The following is a 12,133-nucleotide window of genomic DNA, read 5'->3' as shown; positions in this document are numbered from 1 at the left end:
TCTTGTCATGGAGCATGGACTCTAGGCGTGTGGGCTTTAGTAGTTGCAGCACACAGGCTCAGTAGTTGTGTCATGAGGGCCCCAGAGCACATGGGCTTCAGTAGTTGCGGCACGTGGGCCCAGTAGTTGCGGCTTGTGGGCTTTAGAGCGTGGGCTCAGTAGTTGTGGCACACAGTTTTATTTTTAAGTCCCTACAGTTTTATTTTTTCCTTTACCATCTACATGCCTTTTGTTTCCTTTTCTTGCCTTATTATGCTGGCTAGAACTTCTAGCACTATGTCAAATAAGAGTGGTAGGGGACTTCCCTGGTGGTGCACTGGTTGAGAATCCGCCTGCCAATGCAGGGGACACAGGTTAGATCCCTGGTCCAGGAAGATCCCACATGCTGCGGAGCAGCTAAGCCTGTGTGTCACAACTGCTGAGCCCGCTCTCTAGAGCCCACGAGCCACAACTGTGCTGCAGTTACTGAGCTTGCATGCTGCAATTACTGAAGCCTATAGCCAGCGCTCCACAGCAAGAGAAGCCACCGCAATGAGAAGCCTGTGCACCGCAACAAAGAGTAGCCCCCCCTCGCCGCAACTAGAGAAAGCCTATGGACAGCAACGAAGACCCAACGCAGCCAAAAAAAAAAAACAGTGGTGAGAGCAGACATCCTTGCCTTGTTTCTGATCTTAAGGAGAAAGCATTCAGTCTGTCACCATTAGATGCTCTTTATCAAATTGAGAAAGTTGTCCTCTGTTCCTGTGTTTCTGAGATTGTTTATCATGACTGGGTGTTGAATTTTGTTAGGTACTTTTTCTGCATTAATTAATATGATCATGTGATTTTTGTTCTTTGGTCTGTTAATATGGCGGATTATGTTGATTGATTTTCAGATATTGAACTGACTTTGTACCCTGAAACAAGTGCTACTTGGTTACGGTATATAATTCTTTTTATATATTGCTAAATTCTATTTCTTAATGTTTTGTTAAAAATTTTGTGTCTGTTCATCTGCATTTTCTTCTCTTTTTTTTTTTTTTTGGTATTGTCTTTGATGTTGGTGTCAGGGTAATGTTAGCGTCATAAAATGAATAGGCAAGTGTTTCTTCCTTCTACTTTCTGGAAAAGACTGTGTAGAATTGGTGTTAATTCTTTAAATATTTAGTAGAATTTATTAGTGAAGCTGTCTGGGCCTAGAGATTTCTTTTTGTGGGAGTTTTTAAATTATAAATTTTTTAAAATTACAAATTTTGAGGAATTGGTCTGTTTCATTTGAATTATCAAAATCTGTGAGTTATTTGGTAGTATTTCCTTATTATCCTTTTTGACGTCTGCAGGATCTGTAGTGATATCCCCTGTCTCAGTCCTGATATTGGTAATTTGTTTATAGAAATTTGTCAATTTTATTAATCTTTTCAAAGAACCAGTTTTTTGTTTATTGATTTTTTTCTGTTGTTTTCAATTTTATTGATTTCTGTGCTTTACTGTTTCCTTCCTTCTGCTTGCTTTTGGTTTATTTTGCTCTTTTTTTTTCTGAGATTCTTGATGTGGGAGCATAGATTATTGATTTGAGACTTTTCCTTCTTTTTCTAATGGTTTCAGTGCTATAAATTCACCCCTAAGAGCTGCTTTAGCTGTGTTCCACAAATTTTACTATAACCCCACAAATGTATATTTAGTTCAGTGTAACATTTTATTTCCCTTGAGACTTCCTCTCTGACACAGGAATTATTTAGAAGTACATTGTATAGTTTTCAAGTTTTGAAGATTTTCTTACTATCCTTGTGTTACTGATTTCTAATTTGACTCCATTGGGGTTGGAGAACATTTCAGTATTATTTCAGTTCCTTTAAATTTGTTGAGATTTTTTTCATGGCCCTAGATGTGATCTCTCAGGGTATATGTTCTGTGGACATTTGAAAAAAATATATGTTCTGTTGTCAGAACATAAGTGTTGATTAAATCATATTGATTGATAGCATGTTTTAGTTCTTTTGTACCCTTGGTGATTTTCTTTCTAGTTGTTCTATCATTTGTTGAGAGAGTGATATTGACATTTCCAACTAGAATTGTTGATTTGTTTATTTTTCCTTTCAGTTCTATCAGTTTTTGCTTCTCACGGTTCTGCAACTCTGGTGCATCTACATTGAGGATTAGTATTCTTCTTGATGGATTGACCCTTTTATCATTATATAATGTACCTCTCTGTCTTTGATAATTTTCTTTGTTCTGAAGTCTACTTTATCTGATATAAATACAGCTCCTCTTGCTTTCTTTTAATTATTGTTTGCATGATATATCTTTTCCCATCCTTTTACTTTCTACCTATCTTTTTCATCTTGGTGTTGTCATCTGTTGATTGTCTTTTTTTCATTCAGTTTGGGATCTTCTTGGTTCTTGGCATGATGAGTGATTTTTCAGCTTTTTTTTTTTTTTTTTGGTGGGGGGCTGTACCGCATGGCTTGCAGGATCTTAATTCCCTGACCAGGGATTGAACCCGGGCCTACGGCAGTGAAAGCACCAAGTCCTAACCACTGGTCTGCCAGGGAATTCCCATGATGAGTGATTTTTGATTGAAACTTGAACAATTTTGTATTTTGTTCTGAAACTCTAGATTCTGTTTTAGCTGGCTTTTGTTTGACACTTGTCCGGCAGAGGAAGGGTAGAGGAGGCACTGCCTGATTACTGGGAAGTTTAGATAGAAGCCCAGGTTCCCCACTCAGCCTTTGTTGACACCTGAAGGCAGGTGAAGTCCTTGTTACTGCTGGTTGAGGGTGGGAGTTCTAGTTCCCTAGGCCTCACGACTGCTGAGCAATGGTTAAAGTTCTGACTCTCCACCAGTCTTCCTCTGACACCATCCCAGCAGGGATGGGGAGAGGCTCCTTCTTATTGCTTGGGTGGGAATATAGAAATCCAGGTTCCCCTTGTGGTTTCCACTGACACCAAGGGGCTGAAGGTAGAGGGTGGTGCATTGTTACTAGCCAGTGAGGATGAAAGTCCCAGCTCCCTCCCCAGTGGAGATATCAGGGTGCCTTGTTACAGCCTCATGAGGGTGGAAGTCTTGGCTCCCCACTTGGCCTTTGTAGGCATGGGTGGGAGTGGGGCCACAGTTTTTTCTGTGGTGTTTTGCTAGAATAGGGCTGTTACTGTCTAAATGTTTTATGTCTTGCTAGGTTACCCCCTTCTTGCTCCTTTGGATAAAGAGAGCAGACTTTTGTTAGGACGTTTTTTGTTTCATCTGTTGGCATTTCTGGGTTGCCAGCTTCTTCAGCTCCCAATTCTGGTATACATGAGGCAAAAGAAAACCCAAGGAACCTCACTGCTGTGTCATTGCTTGAATCCTGGGGTCCCTAGCTGGTCTGCCTTCTTCTCTTGACTGTTTAAGAGTCTCATGTTTATTTTATATATATAATATCTAGGATTTTCCCTTGTATTTAGTGGGAAACTAAGGAGAAGTACATCTATTTCATCTTCCTAGAAGTGAAAGTCCAATGGTCTTTTTCTTTTATGTTTTGTGTTTTTTGATATCTTTTAAAAATGAAATCCTTCCTTATTCTGACATTCTGCTATATTCTAAACATTTTAAAGTTCTGCTTTTTACATTTATGTATCTAATCCACCTGGGATTTATCTTGTTTTTGATGGAGAAGTGACAGAAGAACCTAATTGTGTTTTTTTTCTACATAGATAGCCACTTGTCCTGGCGCCTTTGAACAGCTTCTTTGCAAGCAGGTTTTGGGCTCTCCCTCTGGTTCCACAGTCCAGTGTCTACTCTGCCCCATGTGACACTGCCTTAAATACAGTAGCTTTGTGATAAGTCTTGGTTTGGTAGGATAGGACTCCCAGCCCTCAAAATTGTTTTACTTTCTTGGGTTTTGTCTTTGTCTCATGACTTTTAGTTCAGAAACAAAATAAGAACAGGAATAACGAAGTCAATAGCAAAAAAAACCTTTTGGCATTGGCTTGGATTTGCATTGACTTTAGAGTACGCTGCCTGTTTCAGTGGCCTTGTTTTCTTAAGCAATTTTATTTACTTTGCATTACCCAGGTCAAAAAATATCACGTGGCTCCTCAACAGCTTGGCTCAGGGCAGGGCTTCATCGTTTTCCAGAATGGGAAATTGCTTGTGATGGCTGTGGCCACCTGTGGGCACCCAGAAAGTCCCACAGTGCATCTGTGTGGCTGCCAGCCTTAGAGCAGGGTCATGAGCTGCTTGAAGCTGGTGTGGGGGAGAGGGGACAATGTGCAGGGTTTTAGTCACTGTTGGGGGTGGGGGGCAAGAGAGTTCAAATAAGTTTCGTTCACTAGCACTGAGTTAGCAAGTATATGCAATATGTGGGGTGTAAGCAGTGGGTGGTTGCCACACTTCTCTGTGCAAATACTTGGCTTTTCAATTTTTTTCAAAAGTATTTTTTTAAGACTTAATAATTGTAATATTTGCCACATTGTTTTATCTCTATATATGCATGCACATGGGTTTTTTTTTCCCCTTGGACCATTTCAAAGTGAGTTGCAGAGATTTTTGATACTTCATCCCTAAATACTTCAAAATTGAGGACAATCTGTTATCGAGCCACACCACCATCATCTCACCTAAGAAAATTAACAATAAATCTAATCTCCAGCCCACATGCACAATTCCTCAGTTATCCCTTTGGGAGCTGATCTTGTGTGTTTTTTGTTTTTTTTTAAAGTAAATCCAACACAAATGAACCTATCTATGAAACAAATGGAATCAGGGCCATAGAGAATAGACTGGTGGTTACCAAGGGGGTGGGGGGTAAGAGAGGGTTGGATTAGGAGTTTGGAATTAGCAGATGCAAACTGGTATATATAGAATGGATAAACAAGGCCCTACTGTATAGCACAGGTAACTATATTCAATATCCTATGATAAACCATAATGGAAAAGAATATGAAAAAGAATGTACATATACGTATAACTGAGTCACTTTGCTGTACAACAGTAATTAGCACAACATTGTAATTCAACTATACTTCAATACAAAATAAATTTAAAAAGTAAATCCAGGGTCCAGTCAAGATGTACACACTGCATCTGGTTGCAGTCTTTAAATCTAGAATAGTCCCCTTGTATTTAGAGGCGTCAGATTTGGAAAGACCAGACCAGTTATCTTGTAGAAGGTCCCACATTCTAGATTTGTCTGATTGTGTCTTCATGGCCCTGTGTTTCCTATGAACTGGAAGTTAGTTCTAGAGCGGCACTACCCAACAGAAATACAATGTGATCCACATATGTCATTTAATATTTTCCGGTAGTCACATGAAAAAAAAATAAAAATAAGCAGGTGGAATTAATTTTAATAATATATTTAATATCTTTATTATGTACTATTTATTAATATTTATTTACTTAACTATACTTAATATTTTATATCCAAAATATTATTTCAATATGTAATCAATATTTTTAAAGTATTAGAGATTTTACATTCTTTTTTTTTTAGATTAATTAATTAATTTATTTAGGCTGTGCCAGGTCTTAGTTGCAGCATACAGACTTCTTAGTTGTGGCATGCATGCAGGATCTAGTTCCCCGACCAGGGATCGAACCCTGGCCCCCCTGCATTGGGAGTGCAGAGTCTTACCCACTGGACCACTAGGGAAGTCCCTAACGTTCCTTTTTTATACTTAGTTTTCAGAATCCACGGTGTGCTCTATACTTAACAGGCCAGCCACATTTCCAGTGTTCAGTAGCCACATGTAGCTGGTGGCTCTGTACTGGACAGTGCAGGGTGAGACTTGATCCAACTCAGAGTAGATATTTTTGGCAGGAACACCTAGGGGGTAGTAACTGCCTGTGCTCAACTTTGAAACCATGGAAGTTGCTGAAGTCTGAGTCTACTCTTCTTCTTTTTCAGGCTTTGGGTGCTCTGGGATGGAGCAGGTGTGCAGAGGCTGAGGACCCAGTTCTGGGACCACGTCACTTGCTTCCTTTCTTAGACTATCTGCTTGAGCAGACTTGAGCCCGGGATGAGGATGTCTGTGGCCCTCTCGCTGCTGCTCCCCCTCTGGGGGAGGACCTTTCTCCTTCTGCTATTTGTGGCTGTGACTCAGTCCCGCTGGCCCAGTGAGCCTTCGGAGGCCGTCAGGGACTGGGAGAACCAGCTCGAGGCGTCCATGCACTCAGTACTCTCAGACCTCCATGAGGCTGTTCCCACGGTGGTTGGCATTCCTGATGGCACCGCTGTCGTCGGACGCTCATTTCGAGTGACCATTCCAACAGATTTAATTGCCTCCAATGGAGAAGTCATCAAGGTGAGACTGGATATAAACTGTAAATGAGGAATAATTCTCATCTTCCATTTTAGTTTTGATTTTAGTGTTAATTTTAGGTTTTTTTAGTTTTTTAGTTTAGGTTTAGTTTTTCAGTTTTCGAGGAATTCTGAGCTCAGTTCTTCCAGGACCTGCTAAGTGTTCCTTAAGAGAGGGACAGCCGCTGACGTTCACTAGAGGGTCCCCATATATCTCAGAATAGCATCCTAAACCTTTATTTTTGCCCCATTTTGAGGGTGTCACCATTAAAAAGCTTTTACATATGTACTCTGGAAGATCTTTTGGTCATCAAATTAGGGATTTGATGGAAGGGCCTGTGTATAGGAAATGGTCTGCTTTCATTAACCATGGGATTAAACCCAAGAAATATGGAACTTTTAAATGCTTTGAACCTTTTTTTTTTTTTCTTTTAATATTTATTTATTTATGGCTGTGTTGGGTCTTCGTTTCTGTGTGAGGGCTTTCTCCAGTTGTGGCAAGCGGGGGCCACTTTTCATCGCGGTGCGCAGGCCTCTCACTATCGCGGCCTCTCCTGTTGGGGAGCACAGGCTCCAGACGCGCAGGCTCAGTAGTTGTGGCTCACGGGCCCAGCCACTCCGCGGCATGTGGGATCTTTCCAGACCAGGGCTCGAACCCGTGTCCCCTGCATTGGCAGGCAGATTCTCAACCACTGCGCCACCAGGGAAGCCCTGAACCTATTTTTTAAAAATAAGGTATAAGTAAATATTGGAGTTTTGCTTTGCTTTGGTGTTCTATGTTTACTAATGTATTTGGTCACTTAAGAACAAAAATTAGTACTTAAATTTCAGCCTCGCCTCATCTCCTTTTGGGGAGGCAACCCAGAAAACAAGGGGATCTGAGATCTTTGTAACTGAAGAGTGTCTTGTCCAACCCAGGGTGGAAATTAGTTGAAACAGGAAGCTTTTGTGTGAAGAAGTAACATCCCTTTGTCTGGGGTTGTGGGACCTTGGAATTTCCCCTACTTTCTGATTGAGTTTGCATGGGAGCCGTGTGGGTGGGTGGGGTGTACTCCTCAAGCTATGAACATCTCCTAGAGCAGATGTCAGCACACTTTTTCTTAAAAAAAGCCAGATAGTAAGTATTTTTTTGGCTTTGCTGGCCATATGGTTTCTGTTGCAACTCCTCAACTTTGCCAGTGTAGTATGAAAGTAGCCATAGACAATATGCAAGCGAATGGACATGGCTCTGTTCCAATAAAACTTTTTTTTAAAAATAAATTTATTTATTTATTTAATTTATTTTTGACTGCATTGGGTCTTTGTTGCTGTACACGGGCTTTTCTCTAGTTGCGGCGAGCTGGGCTACTCTTCGTTATGGTGCGTGGGCTTATTGCTGTGGCTTCTCTTGTTGCGGAGCATGAGCTCTAGGTGCATGGGCTTCAGTAGTTGTGGCACGCGGGCTCAGTAGTTGTGGCTTGTGGGCTGTAGAGCGCAGTAGCACGGGCTTAGTTGTTCCATAGCATGTGGGATCTTCCCGGGCCAGGGCTGGAACCTGTGTCTCCTGCATTGGCAGGCGGATTCTTAACTACTGTGCCACCGGGGAAGCCCCCAATAAAACTTTACTTTTAAAAACTTTACTGAAACTGAAATTTTAATTTCATGTGATTTTCACGTGTCAAGAAATACTATATCTTCTTTTGATTTTTTTCCCCCTCATTTAAAAATTGCAAAAAACATGTTTAGCTCATGGGCTGTACAAAGACAGGTGGCAGCCCAGATTGAACCTGCGTCCCCTGCATTGGAAGACAGATTCTTTACCACTGGACCACTGGGGAAGTCCCATGGCCACAGTTTTCTTTTTTTAAAATAAATTTATTTATTTAATTTAGTTTATTTATTTTTGGCTGCATTGGGTCTTTGTTGCTGAGCGCAGGCTTTCTCTCGTTGCGGCGAGCGGGGGCTACTCGTCGTTGTGGTGCGCGGGCTTCTTGTTGCAGAGCATGGGCTCTAGGTGTGCGGGCTTCAGTAGTTGTGGCTTGTGGGCTCTAGAGCACAGGCTCAGTAGTTGTGGTGCACGGGCTTAGTTGCTGCACAGCATGTGGGATCTTCCCAGACCAGGGCTCGAAGCCGTGTCCCCTGCATTGGCAGGCGGATTCTTAACCACTGTACCACCAGGGAATTCCTCATGGCCATAGTTTTCTAACCCTTGGCCTACAGCATTCTTTCCCCAGAGGTGTGGCTTGAATATGAATTAAAAGTATTCCAAGGTCTATACTTTGTTATGGTAGTTTTTAATATCTGTTTTGCACTTAGATTTCTACATACACACGCATAGTGTTCTGGCTATTTATTGGTATGTTTAAAGCATAAGAACATAGTGGTTTGAAACAGCCAATTTGTTTTGCTCACAGTTTTGTGGCCAGGAATTCAGGGATTTAGAGCTAATCTGGGAATCTCATCTCTGCTGCACATGGCACTAGCTAGAGTGGCTTACCTGGGCCTGGAGGATCTACTTCCAAGATGGCTCATTCATGGCTGGCAAGTTGGTTCTGCCTGTTGACAGGGAGCTTACCTGGGGCTGCTGATCAAGGTCCTTGGTTTCTCTCCATGTAGACCTTTACACAGATACTTGGATTTCCTCACAGTACAATAGCTGGGTTCCAAGATTGAGTATTCCAAGATACAGGAAGTGGAAGCTGCCAGTCTCTTAAGGCCTGGGCTTGGAAACTTGCACAGTGACACTTCCTTTGTACTCCATTGGTCAAAGCACACCCAGGCTCTAATGAGTCTTTACCAACTTGCCTCTCTGACCCACAAGCCCCAGGCATCTAGATTAGAAATGGTCACAAATTCCATGCCACTCTTCTCATTGAGAGGTGTGTCTTTGCCCCTTTCCCTTGAATCTGGGCAGACCCACTCCTCACCTGACCCTCCTTGTGTTCTCTTTCTTTTCCTTTTTGACCCCCTCTCCTTAGCTCATGGCTTGTTCTTAGGGTGGCCTTGTGTTCTCAGAGGTGGTCATACTTCCGAAGATCCTGGCTCAGTTCCATGGAGCTCTTTCTAGTTTGTGGAGTCTTTGAGAAAGATTTCCATGTAACCTTCATAACACCCCAGTAAGCCAGTTTCTAGTTTATTAGATGAAAAATGGCGTTTTTGGAGGTACATTTCTTACCCAGCATCAAATTTCATCTTCTGAATATCCAAACCCTGTAGTGATTACCCTTGTTCCAGTGGCTACTGGAATGTTGTACATGGATTAGTCTTGACCAAAGGTGCCTTGAGTCGATACAGTGAGCTGAGTATTTGCTGTATCTGGCAGAGGGACATTTAACAGGCTTATTCACTGGGGGAGCAAAGAGATTTTACTAGGAAAACAGGATTTTATCTGAGTATATCTATCTGTGGAAAGCAGACCATTTAGTAGATGATTAACCTGTAGAAAAACAGGTGAAAATGTGTGACTCTTCATCCCGAACAGTCTTGACATCAGGGTTGTGTGGGGTGGGAATCAGATCAGAAAGCCTGACTTCCTTCCTGGAGCTTTGGTTTCCCTATGTATAAAACAGGATTGAAAAGTCTTTACATTAAAGGAGTTGTTTTTTTTCCCCCCCATTATAATAATGATGTATAAATGTACATTGTAGAAAAAGGGAGAAAGAAAATCTCCTGTGGTTCCTACCACTAGCATACTCCTCCATCATTTTCTGCGTTCATCAAGAGGTGTCCGTGTCACATACACACACAGACATTTTAGACAGACCTGAAATCATGCTGAATCTATTTTTTAACCTTTTTTTCATTCACTGTAGTTTGAGTTTTTTTCCTTGGTTATTAAGTATTCTTTGGGAATGTAACTTTTAATGGCTGCCCAATATTCTTGTGTATGTGAGGAATATTTCAGATCTTGGTCCCAAGGAGCCTTGTTGGGGTGACCTGCAAATCATATCCATCACTATTACTGTCATCCAAACTACCACTCGCTCACCTCTTCCCAGGCGTCCTGCCTCTGTTCTTAACCCCTCAGTCTGTTCTCCATACTGAGGCAAGAGACATCTTTATCTTTGTAAAGCTTACATCTGCTAAAAACAGGCCTCCCCTACCCCCCTGCCCTTAGGATTAAGCCCTGTTTGATCTGGCCTCTGGCCTCTTCTCTCTCCCCTTTCCCTTTGCATACCTTGTCCCAGCCACACCAGCCTCTTTCTGCCCCACAGATATGCCAAGCTCAGGGCCCACCCCAGGCTGCTGGCTCTTTTTTTCTTCTGTCAGCATGGGTACAGCCACCTCTTTCAGGCTTAATTTCAGCATTGGAGCCCTTTCCCTCCACCCTGATGAAGGCAGATTTCTCACAAAACCTTGTGTTATCTTCTTAGCACATTTTTGTACTTGAAATTCTTGTTAGTCTGCATGTTTGATTCCAGTCCCATAGTAGGCCTTCAAATGTTTTTGGGCTGGCAGAGGGAAGGAGAACCCCCTCAGTACCTGCAAACCTGCTTTGGATTGTCAAAGCCTACCTGCCAGGGACTTATCTGGTGGTGCAGTGGTTAAGAATCCACCTGCCAATGCAGGGGACACGGGTTCGATCCGTGGTCCAGGAAGATCCCACATGCTGTGGAGCAACTAAGCCCGTGTGCCACAACTACTGAGCCTGTGCTCTAGAGCCCACGAGCCACAACTACTGAGCCCTCATGCCACAACTACTGAAGCCTGTGCGCCTAGAGCCTAAGCTCTGCAACAAGAGAAGCCGCCTCAATGAGAAGCCCACACGCCACAACGAAGAGTAGCCCCCACTCCCCACAACTACAGAAAGCCCGCGCACAGCAACGAAGACCCAACACAGCCAAAAATAAATAAATAAAATAAATTTATTTAAAAAAAAAAAAAAAGCCTACCTGCCTGTTTGTAGGAAGAAATGCCAGCCTATGTCAGGGCAGTAAGAGACTAAGCTTGCCTAAGCCTCATGTGGGGTTCCCAGGTAAGGGTTGGCCTTCCAATCAATTAGCCGAATTGCCTAATGAGGACTCATAGGCAGAGCATGGTCTGTCCTGAGACCTGATGAGATTAGATGGGGTGGTTGTCATACTTGCTGACTGGTCAGGAGATGTGCATGGGGGTTGGTGATAGAATAATTCAGTGTTTGTAACAGACCATGTAACAGTCTATAGAAGGGGTAGAAAATTAAGTCTCATGCTAAGTGAGCTGCACTGGCTACCTGCCAAGCCTTGTTGGACCTGTGTGGGCTGATGGTTGTGGTATTTCAGGAGATCGTGGCAACTTTGGGAATCACAGTGACAGAGGAAGTGCTGCTTGGCATCAGCCGGGTATGCCCATCGGGTAACATCAACTCCTAAAACAAGCACTTCCCTATATTTTATACACCAGGCTTCAAGGAAGCAGGTCAGGAGAAAGAAGAACGGGACATGCCTGCCTGGAGGATTAGCCCTGAGGTCCTGGATCTTTTGCTCTCCCCCACATCTGAGACTCTTTCATGTCCAAACAGTCCTTGTCCAGTCTCATCCCAGCCAGCACCTATTACTTCCCTGCTGTTCTCTAGCTCTACCTCAAGAATCAATTTGCTATTACTGACCCCATTTTAACTCCCAAATGGACTCCATTGATCTGATGATGTAAGAAGGGGCTACGGGCTACCTCCAGACCTTTGTGGCCAGCATGACCTTACTGAAAGACCTGTGCCTTGGGTCTCTTCTTTTCTCCTGTGGCCTCAGGACACCCTAAAGGAGATGATCCTGGCATGTGCTCCCTTGGACCAGACTAGATGCCTGTATGCAAAGCTCATCCCAGGTCTTGACTGTTCTTAGCTCTCACAGGAGTCTTAGGTCTTAGAACACCCTCTCTCTTCATCAGGGTCTGTGGGTATAGGTCCCGCGGAAGCCAGC

The 12,133-nt window shown here is 42.9% G+C and overlaps 1 protein-coding gene across 7 annotated transcripts in view; it reads left to right on the top strand.

The window, feature by feature from the left end:
• The window catches only part of DAG1 (dystroglycan 1), a 64,582-nt gene that overhangs the window by 40,655 nt on the left and 11,794 nt on the right, over nt 1-12,133 (top strand). For all 7 annotated transcript variants that reach the window (XM_082348012.1, XM_082348011.1, XM_082348006.1 and 4 more), the window contains one exon: nt 5,865-6,261. In XM_082348012.1, the coding sequence (XP_082204138.1) occupies nt 5,977-6,261 (285 nt within the window). In that variant the 5' untranslated portion in view covers nt 5,865-5,976. The remainder of the gene's footprint in view (nt 1-5,864; nt 6,262-12,133) is intronic.

The sequence above is a fragment of the Balaenoptera borealis genome, assembly GCF_965194805.1.
Source record: "Balaenoptera borealis genome assembly, chromosome: 12".
In the NCBI taxonomy this organism is placed as follows: Eukaryota; Metazoa; Chordata; class Mammalia; order Artiodactyla; family Balaenopteridae; genus Balaenoptera; species Balaenoptera borealis.
This window is presented reverse-complemented; position numbering and strand designations above follow the sequence as displayed.